The sequence below is a fragment of the Zalophus californianus genome, chromosome 6 (assembly GCF_009762305.2).
Source record: "Zalophus californianus isolate mZalCal1 chromosome 6, mZalCal1.pri.v2, whole genome shotgun sequence".
Lineage (NCBI taxonomy): Eukaryota > Metazoa > Chordata > Mammalia > Carnivora > Otariidae > Zalophus > Zalophus californianus.
The window spans coordinates 61,788,949-61,811,879 of NC_045600.1; the positions used below are offsets into that span (position 1 = coordinate 61,788,949).

A 22,931-nucleotide genomic window follows, 5' to 3' on the forward strand; every position below is an offset into this window, starting at 1 on the left:
CTGGGATCATGACCTGAGCTGAAGGCAGACGCTTAACTGACTGAGCCACCCAGGCGCCCCTGAACTTCTTATGAATTATATTACAATTTGTTTATCCATCACCTGTTGATAGACACTTGGATTATTTCCAATTATTGGCTATTACAAATAAAACTGCTATACATATTCATATACAAATCTTTGAGTGGGCACATGCCTTCATCTCTCTTTGGTAAATCTAGAAGTAGGATGGCCAGCTAGGTGTATGGTTGGTATATATTTAATTTTTTAAGAATCTGCCAAACTATTTTCAAAAGTGATTGCAACACTTGGCATTCCTACCAGCTATGTACTAGAGTTTCAACTGCTGCACATCTTCAACATTTGATGTAGTCAGTCTTTTTAATTGTAGCCATTCTTTTTTTTATTTAAGATTTTATGTTTAAGTAATCTCTACATCCAATGTAGGGCTCAAACTCACAATCCTGAGATCAAGAGTTGCATGCTCTCCTGGTGCCCCTAATTGTAGCCATTCTATTGGGTATATAGAGATTTCTCATTATGGTTTCAATTTGCATTTCCCTAATAACTAATTGATATCGGTCATCTTTTCTTATGCTTATTTGCCATCTTTGGTGAATGGTTTGTTCATATTGATTTTATTTTTAAGTAATCTCCACCCAATGTTGGGCTTGAACTCATGACCCTGAGATAAGGAGTGCCTGACCTTGGAGATTCTAATAAATTTATCCTGGACTCTGCTTTAGGCAGTTGGAAATCTTTCACCTGCTCAGTGAATTCTTGGCAATACTGTCCCTAATTTGTTTCTACTTCTTGGTTTGTCTTGTTGATTTTACCCTATGCAGTTTTACACACACACACACACACACCCTTTACTCAAACTAAGCATTTTATGAATTTAGTAACTTTACTCAGGTCTAAGGTAGGATATTTATGTAGTCTAGGCCTCCACCTGCTTCCCTCCATGGGCTTCTTTGTTAAAAGGAAACAAAGGCCAGAGCTTCCTTTTTGTCTTCCTCTCAGTTCCACACCCAATCTCATAATATCGCATAATAAAAGTCTTATATGAAAAATCCACAGCCAATGTCATACTCAATGGTGAAAAACTGAGAACTTCTCCCCTAAGGTCAGGAACAAGACAAGGATGCCCACTCTCACCACTTGTATTCAACATTGTCCTAGAAGTCTTAGCCACAGCAACCAGACAGCATAAAGAAATAAAAGGCATCCAAATTGGTAATGAAGAAGTAAAACTCTTACTGTATGCAGACCTAACCCTAAAGACTCCACCAAGGAACTACTAGAACTGACAAATGAATTCAGTAAAATTGCAGGATACAAAATCAATGTAAAGAAATCTGTTGTGTTCCTATACGTTAGTAATGAAGCAGCAGAAAGTGAAATGAAGAAAACAATCCCATTATGATTGTGCCAGAAAATATCAAGGAATAAAATTAACCAAAGAGGTGAAAGAGCTGTATTCTGAAAACTATAAAACACTGATGAAAGAAATTCAAGATGATGCAAAGAAATGGAAAAACATTCCATGTTCATGAGTTAGAAGAACAGATATTATTAAAATGTCTTTGCTGCCCAAAAGAATGTATACATTTAATGCAATCCCTATCAAAATACCAACAGCGTTTTTCACAGAACAAACAAAATTTTGTATGGAACCACAAAAGATCTTGAATAGCGAAAGCAATCCTGAAAAAAAAAAAAACTGGAATCATCACAATTCTAGATTTCAAGTTATATTACAAAGCAGTAGTAATTAAAACAGTATGGCGCTGGCATAAAAATAGACACGTAGATCAATAGAACAGAATAGAAAGTCCAGAAATAAATCACAATTATATGGTCAATTAATCTTTGGCTAAGGAGGAATGAACATGCAATGGAAAAAGACTGTCTTTTCAACACATGGTGTCAGGAAAACTGGACAGCAACATGCAGAAGAATGAAACTGGACGACTTTTTTCACCCTACACAAAAATTCAACTAAATGTAAGACCTGAAACCATAAAAATCCTTGAAGAGGGCACAGGCAGTAATTTCTCTGACATTGGCCGCAGCAGCAACATTTTTCTGGATGTGTCTTCTGAGGCAAAGGAAATAAAAGCAAAAATAAACTATTGGGACTACATCGAAATAAAAAGTTTCTGCACAGCAAGAGAAAACAATCAAGAAAACTAAAGGCAGTTTACTGAATGGGAGAAGATATTTGCAAATGACATCTCTGATAAAGGGTTAGTATCCAAAATATATAAAGAACTGATACAACTCAATACCCCAGAAATAAATAATCCAATTAAAAATGGGCAGAAGACATGAACAGACATTTTTCTAAAGAAGACATACACATTGTCAACAGACACATGAAAAGATGTACATCATTCATCAGCAGGGAAACACAAATAAAAACTACAATGAGGTATCACCTCATACCTGTCAGAATGGCTAAAATCAACAACACAAGAAACAACAGGTGTTGGTGAGGGTGTGGAAAAACAGGAACCCTCATGCACGGTTGGTGGGAATGCAAACTGGTGCAGCCACTGTGGAAAACAGTATGGAGTTACCTCAGAAAGTTAAAAATGGAACTACCCAGTGATCCAGCAAGCACACTGCTGGGTATTTACCACCAAAATACAAAAACGCTAATTCAATACATGCACCCCTATGTTTATGGCCACATTATTTACAGTTACCAAACTATGGAAGCAGGCCAAGTGTCCATCAGTAGATGAATAGGTGAAGAAGAGGTGGTATATATAGATAATGGAATATTATTCAGCCATAAAAAAGAGTGAAATCTTGCCAATTGCAACAACATGGATAGAGCTAGAGAGCATAATGCTAAGTGAAATAAGTCAGAGAAAGACAAATACCATATGATCTCACTCATGTGGAATTTAAGAAGCAAAACAGATGAGCAAAGGATAAAAAGGAGAGACAAACTGAGAAACAGACTCTTAACTATAGAGAACAAATTGATGGTTACCAGAGGGAGGTAGATGGGGGCTGATAGAAATAGGGGATGGGGATGGATTAAAGAGTATACTTATCATGATAAAAAAAAAACATGTCAAGGAAAAAGGAAGCTCAAGAACATTCAAACATTCATCCTAATACAGACACCTGCTACTATCTTTCCTCTGCTTTGGTCAGGTGGGGTGTGTTTCTTCTACTTCTAGAGCTAGAACAATGCTAGCCCCAAACACACTCCAGGTGTGGAAATCTGGCTTATCGGTGCCAAATATGGCCTAGTCGTTTTTTTTCCGCTCGATCCCATTTCTTAGCCAGGGCTAAGGGTTTGCTGTATTACAGGGCTTTGAGAGGGGTTGTGAAATGTGAGGATGTGCAGTGTGGATTTGCTTACAGCAAGATTGTGGAGAGCATTGATGGATACTTACAGATGATTCATCTGCACAGGGGATGGAAATGTTTTGAGCTAAGGGGAAGAAAAATTGCAATGGCCTTACCACAGATCCAAGGACTGAGGAGGAGTTTCAAGGCTGGGCTGCTTGGGCTCTAGGAATCATGGTTTGTTCAGAATCCTATCTAGCAAGCAAGCATTTTCTCTATAGTACAGCCTTTGGGCTTACGACTGGAGAAACTTTCTACCCTTTTTTCCCTCTTTTATACTTGTTTTATCTGTTTTTCATATATTTCATTGGTCCACCTGGAATTTATTTTGGCTTGAAATTGTATTAAATGTATACCTATAAAATAATACATGTATACATTAAATATATTAAGTATATACATTAAACATATACAGTGTCAGGTCACTGACTTTTTTTTTTTAAGATTATTTATTTATTTATTTGACAGAGACACAGCGAGAGAGGGAACACAAGCAGGGGGAGCGGGAGAGGGAGAAGCAGGCTTCCCGCGGAGCAGGGAGCCTGATGCGGGGCTTGATCCCAGGACCCTGGGATCATGACTGGAGCTGAAGGCAGACGCTTAACAACTGAGCCACCCAGGCGCCCCAGGTCACTGACATTTCATGTTTCCAATTTACCAAGCCTTCTCATTATTAAGATCCTCTTTCAGTTTTTGTAAATTCATAAAACTCCCACACATTTTCCAAAGTTTATCTATAGATATTTTGTTTTGTTTTGTTTGCTATTGCAAATGGGATCTTTTGTCCATTATATTTTCTAACAGGTTGTAGTTGGAGGAAAAGCCACTGATTGTTGTAGGCAATTGCTTTGCTGGATTCCGTAACCTACCACCTTGCTGAGCTTTGAGTTCTAATAGTTTCTCAGGTGATTCTCTTGGGTTTTTTGCCTCTCGTCTGCAGGCAGTCCTCCTCCACTGGTGTCCGGGATATTGCACAGCCCTGCTCCTCCACGAACACATTCTTCTTTGCTACCTTTTTTCTTCTTCTGTTCCTCGAGGCCTTTGCGTTCTCCAGGTTTCAGTCCTTCAACTATTCAAAGCATAATCTCTTCCTTGGAGAATTCATCCAATTCATCCACATTTTAAATAGTATCAGCCTCAATGCCAGTGGCTCCCCAGTCTGTTTTGAGCCTTGACTCTCATTCTGAATGTGCAACAGCATATTGGATTTTTTGAGGACCTCACAAAACCTGCTTCTCTAAAGCTGCACAAACCGGCTGCCCTAGGATTCCTTTATGCCAGTTGTGGTATCCGCCTCCTAGCTGTGTAGGTTTAAAAGTTAAACATTTTCATGGTGATTCCTTTTTCTTTGTTTCACACTTCCCCTTAGTTAACGGATCTTTCTAAATTTTATTTTACTTATTTGAGAGCGAGAATGAGAGAGAAAGAGAAAGAGAGAGATTGTGCAGGAGCACACGAAGAGGGAGGGGCAGAAGGAGAGGGAGAAGCAGACTCCCTGCTGAGCGGGAAGCCCGCTGGGGGCTCGATCCCAGGACCCCGAGATCATGACCTGAGCCGAAGGCAGGTGCTTAACCTACTGAGCCACCCAGGCGCCCCAAGTCTTTTTTTCGTCTCACTCTCAAATGGCCCATATTCATCTATCTTTTCCTTGTAGTCACACTGAGTGCAGGTCATTTTCATCCTTTGTGGACCATTACAACTGCCTGCCACCTGGTTTTCTTTCTTCCAATCTCCCTTTCTTGCACTGGTTTGTCTACTCACCGGTAACTGAGCTCCTTCCATGTGCAGGGACCGTGCTGGGTGCCAGGAATTTGCAGGTCAGTGACGGGCCTGCTGTCAACGAGGTGAGTGAGATGAGATGAGTCGGGAAAGCAGGTAACCAGCAATCACGGTATTGTGTGATAGGTGCCATGGCATCAGTGTAACAGCAGGTGCCACCAGAGTATAGAAGAGGAAGGACTAGGGCTGCTCTGGACAGGAGCTGAATCCTAGGGCATTAGTTTCAACTGGCCAGGAATGCAGCCCTTCGAGGTTAACTCTTTGTTCGACCAAACTCTTCTTTGGGAAATGTTTTTGTCTGAATGCAAATTTTCCATATATCTTTTTCTTTTTCTTTCTTTCTTTTTTTTTTATAGTAGACTTTAAGGTTCTTTTTCAGGTTTCAATCATCGTAATCCAAGTACAGGACCAAATTTCAAGCTACCAAATGACTGTATTGACTAAGAAACTAAATGTCAGGTATGAATTTGCTAATTACCCCAAATACTATGCTATCTAGAGTGTTTTAATGGCATTTTGGAGATCAACGAGGTTCTCACAGATTTGATGCTGTCCTAGCCCATCTACAGACCTATAATCTGACCAAGTCAGGTTTATTAACCCATTGCAATGGGGGAGGCTACACACCAGAGGACCAAACAAAAGATAAGAGTTAATATAAGATTTGGGGGAAGGGAGGAAATAAAATTTAAATAAAGCAGTATTTTGATAGGCTAGAAGCAAAACAGACTCATGTAAAGGGATCAATGTTAGTTTTAAACTGCTGTGTTGTTTTCTTGGAAACCATAGAGTTTAGATGTGGAATGCTGCATCCCCAACCCCTTTCCTGAAGCTTTGCACCTAGGTTGTAAATCAAGACTGCTTCTCTGTGTCCGGGAATGGATGTTTCCTTTTTACCGATAACATTTTAAATAGCAAAATTTCTTTTTCTTTTTCTTTTTAAAGATTTTATTTATGTATTTATTAGAGAGTGTGAATGAGCGCAAGAGAGAACTCAAGTGGGGAGAGGGGCAGAGGGAGAAGCAGACTCCCTGCTGAGCAGGGAGCCCAACGTGGGGTTCGATCCCTGGACTCCAGGATCATGACCTGAGCCGAAGGTAGACGCCTAACTGACTGAGCCACCCAGGTGCCCCAAATAGCAAAATTTCTGATAATCTATGACTCTGATAATCTATCTAATCTCTAAAGAGAACAAAAACTTTCAGTGAGGTAGAAAGCAGTAGTCACCCAAAGAAGGGGGTTTTGATACTTTAGAGCTATAATGTGTCCTTGGGAGAGATACTTTTCTCTTTATTTTCTGGCTGCCTTCATCTGTAACTGTTACCCTAGCCTGCGCAATGGCAAGGCAGATTTTTAATTTTCACAGTCCTGCCAAACTTGGGCTTTTTTAATGCTCACATTACAATAAAACAGGATCTGTAGACAAAAGGCAGAGGGGTCTGATGAAGGCAGGTTCTCCTCAGTGAGGCCTGTGCTTGGGGGCTACTACTGGCATCAGCTGCTCACCTCTGCAGTTGTAAGGAGGTGTGTGTCCTCACCTGTTCTGTGTTTGGGCTGTGAGCTTCTTGAGAAATGAGCCTTTCAACGATTCCCTTCGTACGGCTAGTTCCTGGGACATGATGTTGAGTGAATTCACACATGAGTCATCAGATTGCTCACCTCCAAGTTTTCACCAATCTGTCACTCTTTCAACATATCCAAGGTGGAGGTGGCAAGTGCTACCTCTCTTCTGAGCGGTGTGTCCCCAGAATCCCAAGGACTGTAAGAGTGCTTTTGACTCCCCCTGTTGCTTAATCAGTGAAGGAGGAAGATAGGTGAGTCATTTGCATATGTGTCAAAAAGCAGCTAACCCAGAGTCTTCATGCAGAGCTGTAAGTCATATTCTGAGCTGCTTGCAGAATCTCTGGCCATGGCCTTTAAAAACACCTCCTGTCCTTTAGCTGTGGAGGCGGGGCACTAGCGCTGGCTCCCGGCTTGAGCTGCCCTGGGGAAGTGTGACCGTGCTCTCTCCTGGAACATCCTTAAATAAAATGCAAATAGGTAAGCAACAGTCATGGATTTGTCAACCCACTGAGTTTAAAAGAAATAGTATCATATTTAGATGAACTCTTAGCTTCTTAAACCACCTTCACTGGGTGTGTAATCTGTCTGTATTGTTGTAGGAGCAGTTAAAAAAAATTTTTTTTTCAGTAATCTCTATACACACAGTGTGGGGCTCAAACTCACATGCTCTTCCCACTGAGCTAGCCAGGCATCCCTAACATGAGTCACTTTACAGGCCCTCAAACCGAATCACTTCTCGGGTTTTTATTATTTTTTTATTTTTATTTATTTTTTAAGATTTTTTAAAAAATTTATTTGACAGAGAGAGAGAGTAAGAGCAGGAACACAGGCAGGGGGAGTGGGAGAGGGAGAAGCAGGCTTCCCGCGGAGTGGGGAGCCCGATGTGGGGCTCGATCCCAGGAACCTGGGATTATGACCTGAGCCGAAGGCAGACGCTTAACGACTGAGCCACCCAGGCGCCCTATTTTTTTTTTTTTAAGAATTTATTTATTTATTTGACAGAGAGACAGCGAGAGAGGGAGCACAAGCAGGGAGAGTGGGAGGGGGAGAAGCAGGCTTCCCGCGGAGCAGGGAGTCTGATGTGGGGCTCCATCCCAGGACCCTGGGATCATGACCTGAGCCGAAGGCAGATGCTTAACGACTGAGACACCCAGCGCCCCTATTTTTTTATTTTTAAAGATTTATTTATTTGACAGAGATTGAGAGAGCGCAGGCAGGGGTAGTGGCAGGCAGAGGGAGAGGGAGAAGCAGGCTCCCTGTTGAGCAGGGAGCCCGATGTAGGGCTTGATCTCAGGACCCTGGGATCGTGACCCAAGCTGAAAGCAGACACTTAACTGCCTGAGCCACCCAGGTAGGTGCCCCATTCTTAGGTTTTTAAATTGCCAGATGGGGTGTGCTTAACCCAGGGCTCCTATGCATATGCAGAAATGCCAGCTTTCGTGGGGCTCTAGGTACTAGGACCAGAGGGATCTCTTTTTACTGTAGTAAGGTGCTTTATGAAGTAACTTCAGCTTTCAAGTTTCAGCTTTTGGTTCAGAATGATGTTATCAAATCAAATATCGTGGTCCCTGCTTATTAACCATGTGCTTCCATAACATGACCATAATACACCCGTTGCCAAGGCAGGTTTCTGCTATATAATAACATGATAAATAATTCATAGGGAGGATCATAGTCTGTCAAATACTTTGTGCCTTTGTTAGCTTTTACCTGGAGATCTCGAGAGATTTATTATACAGATGATCTAGACTTGCATGAAAAGTGTCTTTTGCCAATGTGTCTTGAATAAAAGAATGATCTCCATCTTAAATGCCTAAAATTTTGCCCTTTATCATTGCAAATGTTGGAATTTAAAAATAATTCGGGAATTTTTAAATTTTAGTTTTTATCTAGTTAATATATAAACTGTTTTAAGAATAATACTAACATACACAAAAACAGTGTTTCCCTCCTCTAGCTATGATGTTGCTACCTAGAGGCATCTCCTTCCAATTTAGTTGTTTTTTCCTGGTATTTACTTCTCCTATCTATATGATATGTTTATACCATGGATTCTTGATTCATCAACTTTAGATAATAGTGTTTATTTTCTATCTGGTCAACAAAGACCTAGAGCAACAAAGAACTCCGCCCCCCTCCCCCCCCCCCCCCCCCCGGCCCTGTTTGTGTGTGCCTGCACACGTGCTTTCTCTAAAATAAATAAATAATAAAATCTTATAATGTATTTTTTTGAGGGGGGAGGGGCAGAGGGAGAGAGAGAGAGAGAGAGAGAGAGAGAATCTTTTTTTTTTTTTTTTTTTGGTTGTCAAATGATCCTTTACTGAAACATTTTCCTTTGTAGTTATGTAGTTAACTCGCTGGGCATTCCACCGCACCACTGTTGATGTCATCCATGATGTCATGAGGGTGGCAGCCATCTACATTGCAGCCCACAGACTGGGCAGTCCCCAGGATTTCTTTAATGGTTCCAGAGAGTTCTCTGGCTAAAGATTGGTGTCGCATCTGTTGGGCAATATTGACAATCTCATCAAAAGTGGTATTTCCACTGTGCTTAATGTTTTTCTGCTTCTTTCTGTCTCTTGGTGGTTCCTTGAGGGCTTTGATAATCAGGGCAGAGGCAGAAGGTACCACTTCAATCTGGGCCTGTCTGTTCTGAATGGTCAGTTTCACCATAATCCTTAGACCCTTCCAATCATCGGTTGCCTTGGTGATGTCATCACCAACCTTTTTTGGAGACAGACCCAGCCGGCCGATCTTCAGGGCCAGGGCAGACGTGGCACTGACTTTGCCACCGGTGCACCTCAGGTACATGACTTTGATCTCGTTGGGGTTGAACTTAGGTGGCATGGCGGAGGTGGCTGGTGTCGGATGAACCCAGATTCGGGACGACTGAAGAAAGTTGCACCTTTGCCTCCCCGAGCGGAAAGCCAAAAGGAGAGAGAATCTTAAGCAGGCTCCACACCCAGTGCGGAGTCCTAATGCAGGGCTTGAGATCATGACCTCAGCCAAAAACAAGAGTTAGCTTAACCCACTGAGTCATCCAGGTGCCCCTAAAGATAAAATCTTAAAAAAAAAATAAAAATTACCTTTATTCATTTGCTTAATTTTCTTGAACATCTAAGCAAGTCTTCCCACATCTTTAAGTGCTTTTCAGTGAATCATTCCATGTGGTCAAACCTGTCAGATAATCTAATCTATCCCTTCCAGGTTTTCCTAGAAACCATGCTCCTGGAATCCTTGATCTCACTCTATCTCTCTCTAGCTCCGTCATACACTTGCCATTCTGGGACTTCCCTTTTGCCATAATGTAGGGAATTCTCTTTATTTCTCTCCTTTGTTGGATCTTGCTTCTGGGATTCTATGTCTTAATCATTTTTGGTATAATCCCTCATTTTTTTGTTAGAGCGTATCTTTCTGAGAAAGGGTATATGGGACCTAATATGTAAGAAAGTTTGGCCAGTTAAGAATTTTGATGAGAGGGGCACCTGAGTGGCTCAGTCGGTTAAGTGTCTGCCTTCAGCTCAGGTCATGATCTCAGGGTCCTGGGATGGAGCCCCATGTCGTCGGGCTGTCGGGCTCCCCGCTCAGCAGGGAGTCTGCTTCTCCCTCTCCTCCTGGCCCCCCTCCCCTGCCCCCTCCCCGGCTCGTGCTCTCTCTCCCTCTCTCTCATTCACTCTCTCACAAATGAATAAATAAAATATTTTATTTTATTTTAAAGATCTTGTTTATTTATTTGACAGAGAGAGACACAGCGAGAAAGGGAACACAAGCAGGGGGAGTGGGAGAGGGAGAAGCAGGCTTCCCGCTGAGCAGGGAGCCCGATGCGGGGCTCGATTCCAGGACCCCGGGATCGTGACCTGAGCCGAAGGCAGTCACTTAACGACTGAGCCACCCAGGCGCCCCTAAATAAAATATTTTAAAATAATTTTGATGAGAAATAATTGCCACTAAGAATTTTAAGGGCATTGTTGTCTGTACCCTAGTATCTGGGGTTGCTATCAGATGCCATTTTGATTTCTTTGTACATGACGATGCAGATACTGTTAGTGCCCATTTGTAACCCCTCCACTATGCCCTTTCCCCGCATTCTAAATGCTTCTCCCTGTACATGCCTGGGAAGCTCTGCCTCAGGGCTTTCTCTAGTGCTTAGAGCCCGCAAGGCCCATGCCTACTGCATGATGAAGTGCCAGGCAGATTTAATGGCTTCAGAGTAGCCTGCAACCAATGATTACAGGAGTGGGTGGTTAGTACCCCTTGGGTGGGACAGCTCTGAAGTGTGTTCTACCCTATCTCCAAAAGATCCCTTGTGGGATGGAGTTGTCCACATTAAAGCTTCTTTCTCTCTCTGTCTCACTACTTCCCTACTAAGGCTTTTTTTGGGATCATCTCCCAAATAAACTACTTGTACTCAGGTTCAAGGTGTGCTTCTGGGGTTACCTAACCTACAACAGCCCGTATTCTACTCCTCTTCTTTTTCCCATGATATTCTGAAATTTCACAGTAATGTGTCTTTAGTTTAGTTGCTGTTGTTGTTTTTAATCTAGAGTAGAGTGGGTCACTCAGATGGCCCATTCAATCTGGATCTTCAGTTGTAGAAGTGTTTTATTTCTTTATAATTTCCCTCCCACTAGGCTCTCGTCTCTTTTAGGATCTTTTGTCAGATGCAGGACCTTCTGGATTTTTTCTTATTCTCTGAGGTTTTATTTAGAAAATGAATGGATAAAAATTTGTTCATCTGTTTGTCTTTATTCCAGCCAGGATAAGTATTGTTCATCTCTTTTTTTAAAAATTTTTTATTATGTTCAGTTAGCCACCATATAGTACATCTATTGTCTATCTCTTTGTCATTTTGTTCTTTCTGGGAGATTTCCTCAACTTAATCTTCTAGTACACCCGTATTGTTTTCTGTTTTATACCTTAGTGCCTTGCCTGGTATTAATAGGTGTTCATTAACAACCATCACCATAACAGCAGAGATGCTTTGGTCAACTACGTTTGGGACACTCTGGGTTGAACAAAGGACTTCTAAGAGCAGCTAATATGCTAATGTGCATTATAACTGTCCAAGAAGGATCCCCCTACTCCTTTCTTTGGAGAATACCAATATTCCTTGGAACATATTGGGCAATCCTGAACCTGGTCATTTCAATAACTTCCTAATGGGGTTTTTCCTGCCTCCATCTCTCTTATCCTAAATCCACGATTTATATTGTTGCCACAATTTTATTTCTAACTCAAAACCAATCTTTCACGTCAGTTCTCAGAAAGCTTCCCCATTTTCATGAAAAATACAGTCCATACTCAAGATCTTCAAGACTTTCTATGTTTTGACTCTGACAGGTTTTCCTACTCATTCTTCCACCATTTACCTTATGCATCTGCATGTTTCAGCCAAATTAATCAGGAGTTTTACCTTGGGCTCACAGAGTAACTGAAAGGTCTTGCTCCTGTTCTTCCTTTACCCAGAATGCTCTTCCCTTACCTCCCACCGTCTTCCATGAAGCCCTCTGTGATCTCCTTTCCCATTTGCTACACATGTTGGAATGACTTACTCCCTTCTCTGTGCTTCTACCATTTTGTTCATGATTCTGTTAGACCTATTGCATTTAGCCTTTCAGCTTGTTGTCTCTCTAGTGGAGTCACAGGGCAAGACACTGTCTTTCCCGTCTCATAATTCTAGCATGTCTTGTATTGGGTACTCAATGAAAACTCATTCTTTTTTTTTTTTTTTTAAAGATTTTTATTTATTTATTGAGAGAGAGAGAGAGAATGGTAGAGAGAGAGCATGAGAGGGAAGAAGGTCAGAGGGAGAAGCAGACTCCCAGCTAAGCAGGGAGCCCGATGCGGGACTCGATCCTGAGACTTCGGGATCATGACCGGCGCCGAAGGCAGTTGCCTAAGCAACTGAGCCACCCAGGCGCCCAATGAAAACTCATTCTAAAAGAATTAGAAATGGAGGGGCACGTGGTGGCTCAGTCAGTTAAGTGTCTGACTTTGCCTCAGGTCATGATCTCAGGGTCCTGGGATCAAACCCCACATTGGGCTCCCTGCTCAGCGGGGTCTGCTTGTCCCTCTTCCCCTGCCCCTCCCCTGACTCGTGCTCACTCTCTCTCTCGCTCCCTCTCTCAAATAAAATCTTAAAAAAATAAAAAAATTAGAAATGAAAGTACTCTTTGGGGATCTAATGTTATACAAAGAAGGTTGCTATACTTAACATTATTGAGGAGTTGATTTCTCAATTTCTAGGTCATCTGGGTACCTTATTAATTTTTCCCTATCTCAATGTTTTTTTAGCAGCTTCATCCCTTCCAGATCAGGGTGAAAGGGAACTGAGAATGAGATTACTGTCAGTTTTGCTGCTATTTAGCAATTTTTAAAAATGTAAGTATTTAATTGGAAAAAAGGTTGAATTTGGGGTTTTAGATTCCATTAATTTTATTCACGAATTCCTACCCCTCACTAGCACAAATTATCAAGGTCTAATTGTATGTTGCCAGATGCATCTTTATTTATTAAGCTCCTAAGATGCTAGCCTCAAACTCTTTCTCAATAATGCCCTAACCTGGTAGAACACTGTGACACTAAGGCCTAAAAAGAATCTAAAATTAGGTAGACTTTATTTTTTTAAATGAGCCTGATAAATTTGAGTGTCATAAATGAAAACACCCACAAAATCTAATTCTGACTGATACTCACATCAATGTGGTTAATTTTGAAGTAAAAAATTCATCAGGAAAAGATTTTACACTAATTCAAAATATAAAAACAGTACTTTGTTCATCCTATAGGATGTCTGTATAATTAGTTTAGGCTCTTCTCTTCCTAGTGCTGAGGAGATGTGGGCAGCAAGAGGATGGGCCCTCCTGGTCAGTCTTGCAAGTTGGCTGTCCTCTTCTTGAAAAGCTGTCTTGGTTTTCTGCCTATGTCTCTGGCCTCCCCTTCTCAGTTTCTTATTGGTTCTTCCATCCCTTTTGACTTAGCATGTTGGAGTCAGAGTTTCCTGGGTGTGGTCCTAGCCTCCCTGTCTGGGCTCCAGACATAAACCGCTAATGGCCCATGTGGTTTCTCCACCTTAAGGTCTCACTCATCATGGCCACTCAGCTCCCCTGATGTCTCCCCCCTGCCTCTGCACACTTTAGCTGGATAACTTCTATTTATCCTTCAGGCTTCCCCCTTTATTTATCTAATAAATACTGAATGCCTAATATGTGGGTTTTTAAAAAACATATAATGTATTATCAGTTTCAGAGGTAGAGGTCAGTGATTCATCAATCTTATATCATATCCAGTGCTCATTACATCACGCACCCTCCTTAATGTCCATCACCCAGTTACCCCATCCCCCCACCTCCCCTCCAAGCAACCGTCAGTTTGTTCCCTATGATTAACAGTCTCTTATGGTTTGTCTCCCTCTCTGATTTCATCTTTTATTTTTTCCTCTCTTCCCTATGATCCTCTGCCTTGTTTCTTAAATTCCACTATGAGATTATATGATAATTGTCTTTCTCTGGTTGACTTATTTCGCTTAGCGTAATACCCTCTAATTCCATCCACATCATTGCAAATGGCAAGATTTCATTTTTTTTGATGGCTGAGTAGTATTCCATTGTATATATATACCACATCTTCTTTATCCATTCATCTGTCAATGGACATCTGGGCTCTTTCCATAGTTTGGCTATTGTGGACGTTGCTGCTATAAACATTGGGGTGCGGGTGCCCCTTCAGATCACTACATTTGTATCTTTGGGGTAAATACCCAGTAGTGGAATTGCTGGGTCATAGGGTAGCTCTATTTTCAACTTTTTGAGGAACCTCCATACTGTTTTCCAGAGTGGCTGCACCAGCTTGCATTCCCACCAACAGTGTAGGAGGGTTCCCCTTTCTCTGCATCCCTGCCAACATCTGTTGTTTCCTGAGTGTTTAATTTTAGCTCAGCGGGGGTCTGCTTCTCCTGCTCCCTCTCTGCTCTCTCTCTCTCTCAAGTAAATAAAATCTTTAAAAACAAAACAAAACAAAACAAAAACAGTGCTGAGAGTGGACATCCTGGCTGTGTTCCTGACCTTAGGGGAAAAGGCTCTCAGTTTTTCCCCATTGAGAATGATATTTACTGTGGGCTTTTCATATACGGCTTTTATAATATTGAGGTATGTTCCCTCTATCCCTACACTGTGAAGAGTTTTAATCAAGAAAGGATGCGGTACTTTGTCAAATGCTTTTTGGGCATCTATTAAGAGGATCATATGGTTCTTGTCCTTTCTTTTATTAATGTGGTGTATCACATTGATCGATTTGTGGATGTTGAACCACCTTGCAGCCCAGGAATAAATCCCACTTGGTCGTGGTGAATAATCCTTTTAATGTACTGTTGGATCCTATTGGCTAGTATCTTGGTGGAATTTTGGCATCCATGTTCATCAGGGATATTGGTCTGTAATTCTCCTTTTTGGTGGGGTGCCTAATATGTGTTTAAAAGTCCCATCCTCAGAGAAGCTTTGTCTGATGCCCTGGATCAGTTTAGGTGCCTCTGTTATCAGGTAAACCATGTTCTTCCTATTAGAGTACTTACTACAGTGGAAGTTACATGGTTTAAAAAAATATGTCTATCCCACTAAATTTAAGATCCACAAGGGTAGAAATAATGTCTATTTATCACTGAATTCCCCAGTGATAGGATACTGCTTGGTACAGAGCAGGTGCTCAGTAAATGTTTGCAGAGTGCATGAACATAGAAGGATTTAATGGAACTGCTTATAATCTAATTGAAGAAAGACAAGGTTTTCACATGCAACAGAGGCTCATGAGGCAAAGTTGGTAAGGAAGTGGTTAGACTATGTGACTTTTAAAGTCCTATCTGATCTAGAGACTCTACTCTATTTTTTAAAGATTTTATTTATTTATTTGACAGAGAGACACAGTGAGAGAGGGAACACAAGCAGGGGGAGTGGGAGAGGGAGAAGCAGGCTTCCCACAGAGTAGGGAGCCTGATGCGGGGCTCGATCGCAGGACCCTGGGATCATGACCTGAGCCAAAGGCAGACGCTCAACAACTGAGCCACCCAGGTGCCCCGAGACTCTATGATTCTTATCATCATATCCGAGCTAATACAGAGCACTCTATGCATTCTGAGGTAGTGGAGAGCAAAGGCATAATCGGAGTTGGCTATGGTTAATTTGGGAATATTTCCGAATTGAAATAGACTAACTTAAAGCAGGATTTCTCAATCTGGGTACCACTGGTACTTTGGGGCCAGATGATTCTTTGTGTGTGGGGGCTGTCCTGTGCACTGTAGGATATTTTGTAGTGTCCCTGGCCTCTATCAAGTAGCAACGAGATGTCAGTAGCAGCCCTTAGTTCTGACAACCAAAAATGTCTTGAGATATTATCAAATATTCCCTGGGCGGCAAAATCACCCCTGGAAGAGAACCACTGACTTACAGGAGGAGAATACATTGGATTGCCTGAGGGAGACGCTTTCTAGAGGATGGCATTTATAGAGGCAGTAATTTGGGAATGAGCAAATTGTGCTTAGGGAATGGCAAGATTCTCTTGGTTAGAATGGGAAGTGCTAGGATAGAATGTTGGTCAAGCTGGGGAAAAGAGCTGAATTCTGTTCATAAAGGGTTGTTTGCGGTCATCTTGAAAAAAGTGCAAGTTCCGTGGAAGCAGTAAGTATGAAGTCTAGGGCAGCCTACTGATGATTTAATGAAGTGGCAAAATGAGCTCCTTGGGGAATGGGTGGTGCTCCTTGCTGGACTGGGTGACTCCCATCTGGGCCCTGGTGGCTCCCAAGTAACCCTGCATCATCAGAGCAGTTATAACTGGGAAGCATCTCTCAGACCGGACTGCAAGTCTTACAAGCACAGTGCCTGCCCCGCACGTTGATGAAGTTCATTAAATGAGCTCTTGGCTGGGCTGACCTGCGCAGGAGGAAGGAAAAAGCTGACAGAGAAGGCGAAAATCTTCCAGTTTGTTGGTTTGGGGCATAGCCAATTAAGCACTTAGAATGATATCAGTAAATCAGACACTTACTTTTTTTTCTTCCAAACAGCTCCTTGCTAGTCATCAGATTTTCATAACTTCTGATCTCTATCTTTATCCCAGGCTGGAACAGAAAGAAGAAGGTGATAATTTCTGGCTTAATTAGTCATGACTATTAGGTGTTTAAGTATGACACATTTTTAATATTTTTTGAGTCAGGGGATGGTATCACACAACCTTTGTATTAAAAAAAAATGACTTTTCCCTTGCAAGATCCAGTGTAAGTAAAATATGCCACTATTTTTATTTTTACTTTTTTAAAAAAGATTTATTTATTTATTTATTTGTCAGAGAGAGAGAGCACATGAGTAGGGGGAGTTGGCAGGCAGAGGGAGAAGCAGGCTCCCCACTGAGCAAGGACCCTGATGCGGGGCTCGATCCCAGGACCCTGGGATCACGACCTGAGCTGAAGGCAGACGCTTAGCTGACTGAGCCACCCAGGCGTCCCAATATGCCACTATTTTTAAAAATTAATTTTATTCTTTAAAAAAATTTTTTTAAAATATTTTATTTTATTTATTTGACAGAGAGAGAGACAGTGAGAGAGGGAACACAAGCAGGGGGAGTGGGAGAGGGAGAAGCAGGCTTCCCGCAGAGCGGGGAGCCCCATGCAGGGCTCAATCCCAGGACCCTGGGATCATGACCTGAGCCGAAGGCAGACGCTTAACGACTGAGCCACCCAGGCGCCCCTAATTTTATTCTTAATTGCAGTGGCTTTGTGAAACTGTGTGCTTATTTTCCTGATGCTGTTGTTGGTAAAATATTTTAAGGGCTCTTCATTCTTTTGTTTATTCCTTCAACAAACATTTGTTGAGAATGTGTTTTGTCCCAGGCATTGCAGGGGACATAAAGATGAAAAAGCCTACGGGGGAGCGCCTGGGTGGCTCAGTGGGTTAAGCATCTGCCTTTGGCTCAGGTCATGATATCAGGGTCTTGGGATCAAGCCCCGCATCCAGGAAGCCTACCTCTCCCTCTTTGCCTGCCCCTTTCCCCCAACCTGTGCCCTCTTGCTCTCTCAAATAGGTAAATAAAATCTTAAAAAAAAAAAAAAGATGAAAAGGTCTAGGGCTGATCCTTCAGGAGCTCACCGAATGGTGGGGCGACCATGACAGTGCAGCGACAGTGACAATGTAGATAGGTGCTCCAGGGGAGGGGTGAGCTAGGTGCTGTGTCATTGTGGTGGGTGTGAGGGGGGAGGGCTGCTTGGGGTCTGAAGGAGATAGAGAGGCAACATGAAGGAGGAGGCTGTGGAGCTGACCCTTGAAAGGTGAACTGGAGTTCAGCAGGATGCAAGGGAGTGGGGACTCACATGCTTCCTGGCAGAAGGAGTAACAGTGCTTTTATGTAGGCACAAGGGAATGAGAGGGTGTGTTCCACAAAGAGCTGTAATCCTTCAGTATGTGGGGGAGAGACAGGGCAGAGCAGAACCTTGCCCGTCACACTGAGATAATGAAGAATCATGGAAAGATTCTTAGAAAGCTTACTCCTGCAGTAGTGAGGAGGAAGGACTGGGTTCGGGGACAAGATAGGGAGATGAGGTATGGAGGCTACTGCTGCTCACCTGCACGAAGTTGGGTGACACTGTGGGAGGTGCCTGAGGGAATATGCTATGCACTGCCTCCCCAGATTCCTAGGGGGAGGTGAAATACTTTTGTGACTCTGACAGGCGTGTTAGAACTCTCCAGTATGTGAACTGTTTATGTGCATGGTAAAATGTAGCCTGCGGTTCCATGTGTCCTGCAAGAACGTAACAATTAAATATTATTTATTTGTTTTTAAGATTTTATTTATTTATTTGACAGAGAGAGAGGGAAAGACAGCGAGAGAGGGAACACAAGCAGAGGGAGTGGGAGAGGGAGAAGCAGGCTTCCCGCTGAGCAGGGAGCCTGATGTAGGGCTCCATCCCAGGACCCTGGGACCATGACCTGAGCCGAAGGCAGACGCTTAATGACTGAGCCACCCAGGCACCCCTAAACATTATTTTTTAAGATTTATTTATTTGAGAGAGAGAGGGACAGAAAGTACAAGTGGGAGGAACAGAGGGAGAAGGAGAGAGAATCTCAAGCAGACCCATGCTGAGCTCGATGCGGAGCTCGATCTCACAACCCTGAGATTACCACCTGAGCCAAAATCAAGTCAGTCACTTAAACATCTGCACCACCCAGCACCCCTACACATTAAAAAAAATTAAAAAAATTTTTTTGAAAAGTAATCTCTAAACCCAGCATGGGGCTTGAACTCACAACCCTGAGATCAAGAGTCTCATACTCTGGGCGCCTGGGTGGCTCAGTTGGTTAAGTGCCTTTGGCTCAGGTCATGATCCCAGCGTCCTGGGATCGAGTCCCACATCGGGTTTCTTGCTCAGCAGAGAGTCTGCTTCTCCCTCTGCCCTTCCCCCTGCTCGTGCTCACACGTGTTCTCTCTCTCTCTCTCGCAAAAATAAATAAAATCTTAAAAAAAAAAAAAAGAGTCTCATGCTCCACTGACTGACCCAGCCAGGTGCCCCAACATTTTTCAATATAGAAAATGATGACCTGACTTCCCCCACCTTCTACCCAACCAGAAAACATGTTAGTCATGTTGCACCTTTGGTTTATCCAGGAGAGAATCAATGGCTAGCCTAAGTTAGGGACTCGAAGGAAAGGAATGAGGTAGCCAGGACAACGGAATCTTTCAGTGGTCAGGAAAAAGATTACAGATTTCGGCTTGGTCAGTAATTTAAGGTGAAGGTAGAAGCAGAGGGAATACCTAGGAAAATTCCTGTATTTCTTGCTTTGTCACTAACTTTTAAAAATTGCCTTCTGAGGGGTGCCTGCGTGGCACAGTAGACTAAGTGTCATGATCTCGGGGTCTTTGGAGCCCTGCGTCATTGGCTCTGCGCTCAGTGGAGAGTCTGCTTGAGATTCTCTCTCTCCCTCTCTCCCCACCCCTTCCTCTCATGTGCACACGCGCTCTCTCTCTAAAACAAATCTTTAAAAGAATTGCCTTCTGAGACCTTTCATGGGCCAAGATCAGTGTCCTTCCTTTTTTACTCAGTCTATAGAGCATAAAGATGACACATTTAGTCTACCTTTTTACTCATTCCATAGTGCATGAACCAGTTTGGTAACCCACATGAATCATTAGGTTATCTTTTAATTGACTTTGGGATATTTAGAACAAACGGTCTACTTTCAAAGGATAAGGTTTACCCCCCCGTAAGGATTTGCAAGAGAACATGCCCAAGCTCTGCCTTATTCTTTAAAATGTTTTCTTTTATCTGGAACTGGGAAAACATATCATAACTGGAAAGATTTAGTGAAAACTCAGTCTTGAACTGAGCTAGTATGTTTGGTATTTCGAAGAGGCTTGGGCCTTTATGTTTTCAATGCCTCTGGCTCAGGCAGGTTCTTCTATCTGGACTGTCCCCACATGTTCCCTCCAGCCCCCCATTTTCCAACTTCAGGCTGGGGAATCATAACGCACCCTTTGAGGCCCAGGTCAAGTATTGCCCCTTCTGCTTTACTGACACTCTCACATGGCAGGCAGGAAAAATCACTGCCTCTTCTGGACTGTTTTCTCCAGTACACTGTGTGCTCTTTTAACAGAGGCTCCACAGGCCCATCTTTGAGTTGCCGTAATTCACGTATCTGGAAACAGCATAAGTTTAATTCGTTTGGTTGAGGTGTCCAGGAATCAGAAATGTAGTAACCAGTGTTCTATCTGCCTGGGAAGGTTGGAACCCAGAGCCGACCACAAAGAGGCTACGTGAGGGTGTCCCACCAGGGGGCAGGACCCCCTGGCCCCGGGCAGCAGCAATAGGTAGGCATCAGGGAGGACCGACATGAAAGCAGGATGGGGCTGGGGTTCAGGGCCAGGATCATTGGGAGGCCTAGAGGGACAAGGTAGACAGGGACGAGGACAGGCACTTGGCAGGGCGTTGGGGGTGTGGGAGAAGGAAACGCAACACTGGGATGGTTTCAGAGGGGGCTTAGGGACCAGAGCTAAGGCATGACCCAAAACCAAGAAGAAAATCAAGCGACCAGCCAAATTGTTAGTTAGCATAGACTGCAGCTGTCACCTCATTCTTGAAGAGCAGGGAATCATTACATTTGAGAAGGGAAACTTAAGCTGGGTCTGGAAGAACATGAGTTGGACGTTTAGAGGTGAGTGGGAAAGAAATTCCAGGCGTAAAGGTGGGAGCAAGCAGGTAGTGTTTATACATGGAGAGGCCATTTGTGAATATGGGACCACCAGCAGGTGTGGGCACTACAGGAACCAGGAGGGTGCAGTCCAGCTATGGAGATTCAGGAAAACATGACAAAGGAGTTTGTGCCAAATGCAGAAGGAAATAAGAGGACCCCTATGATTTCTGAGTAGAAAGAGGAGTGATAAGGACAGCCATGTGTTGGGGGGATGGTGTGCGTGGTTGACTGAAGCCTGGGAATTCTGGAGTGCTGGAATGGCCTGGAGACTTTGATAATCAAGTCTGAGCTGAAGGTGAGGTAGGACAGGCTGCCGTTAGGTTTTCAACTCAAATCTCAGTTGGTGTGTGTGTGCTGGGGATACTTGAAACCACCATCTACGCAGGTTTCATCTTCCCAGAACAGAGGATTTATTTGGGAGATTTTGGGGGAAAATACTTGTATACTTTTATATTGAAGCAAATGCAGGGGTGCCTGGGTGGCTCAGTCAAGTGTCTACCTGCTGCCTTGGCTCAGGTCGTGATCTCGGGGTCCTGGGATTGAGCCCCATATCAGGTTCCCTGCTCAGCGGGGAGTCTGCTTCTCCCTCTGCCTCTGCCCCTCTCCCTTGTACTTTCTCTCAAATAAGTAAATAAAATCTAAAAGAAAAGAAAAGAAACAAATGCAGATATACGGTTTTGAGGAGAATGCAAATTTAGAATGGGGTTTCAAATAAATGTTGTGCCAATGTGTTCTGGCTGGCCCCTCTCCCGCCTCAGGGATGAACTTGCCTCCCCCCACCTCCGCGGCACCTCAGTGGTACCGGGTGGAGAGGGCCGGTGAGATAGTCTCCGTGGGGTGCTGGGAGAGTTAAGGAAACTCACAGACTTGTGATGGGGATGCCCCAAGGTCCATGGCTCCCCCCGACTGGGGCAAGCGGGGCCAGGAATCACTCTCTCTTTCGTGTCAACTTTTCTCCCGCTGTCATTGGGTCAGCAGCACTCCACTGAAAGTAAAAAAAGGACACTCTCCACTTTGCACCTCACCCATGAGTGTCGTTTTCATACCATCCCTGGATATTAATTTATGCCACATTAAAAGCTTTAGCTACTTTATGTGTTGGAGGAATGGGAGTTTTTAGGTATCCAAAATTCCTGTTACTCAAGACTTACACTTGTGGACCTAGAAATAGATGTGGAAAGGATTGTTCATGTAAACAGGCATAGTCAAGGAGTCATACAGTTACTAACTCTAAGTTTGTCCTGGATCACTTGGAGACAGAACAAAATGGCTAGAGTGAAGTAATTAAAATGAGAATAATTTGAAGGATAACAGATTGTAGGACATACACTTATTTTACCCAGGTTTTTCTTTTTTTTTAATTTAAATTCAGTTAATCAACATATAGTGTATTATTAGTTTCAGAGGTAGAGAGGTCAGTGATTCAACAGTCTTGTATCATACCCAGTGCTCATTACATCACACGCCCTCCTTAATGCTCATCACCCAGTTACCCCAACCCTCCTCCCCGCCCCCGCAACCCTCAGTTTGTTTCCTATGATTAAGAGTCTCTATGGTTTGTCTCCCTCTCTGATTTCATCTTGTTTTATTTTTCCCTCCCTACCCCTATGATCCTCTGTTTTGTTTCTTAAATTCCAGATATGAGTGAGATCATATGATACTTGTCTTTCTCTGATTGACTTATTTCACTCAGCATAACACCCTACAGTTCCATCCACGTCATTGCAAATGGCAAGATCTCATTCCTTTTGATGGCTGCATAATATTCCATCGTATATATATATACCACATCTTCTTTATCCATTCATCTGTCGTTGGACATCTGGGCTCTTTCCACAGTTTGGCTATTGTTTACCCATATTTTTCTAAAAACTTCAAGCTTTCTGTCCTCTCCCTCTACTATATAAATGATCACCATTGTGTTATGTGCTTGTCAGAAAAGCTAAAGAATATAGGAACATGTAAAGTAAAAAGTGGCCTCTTTTCCTTCTTCCT

General features: G+C 43.0%; 1 protein-coding gene across 1 annotated transcript; it reads right to left on the bottom strand.

Annotated features, from left to right (window-relative positions):
• Nucleotides 1-9,060: 9,060 nt before the first annotated feature.
• LOC118357051 (60S ribosomal protein L12-like) lies at nucleotides 9,061-9,558 on the bottom strand. Its single transcript, XM_035727907.1, has 2 exons — nucleotides 9,449-9,558; nucleotides 9,061-9,358 (listed from the first exon to the last, which is right to left on the bottom strand). Exons 1-2 carry the CDS (start codon nucleotides 9,556-9,558, stop codon nucleotides 9,061-9,063), a joined length of 408 nt encoding a protein of 135 aa, XP_035583800.1.
• Between the last annotated feature and the right edge of the window lie 13,373 nt (nucleotides 9,559-22,931).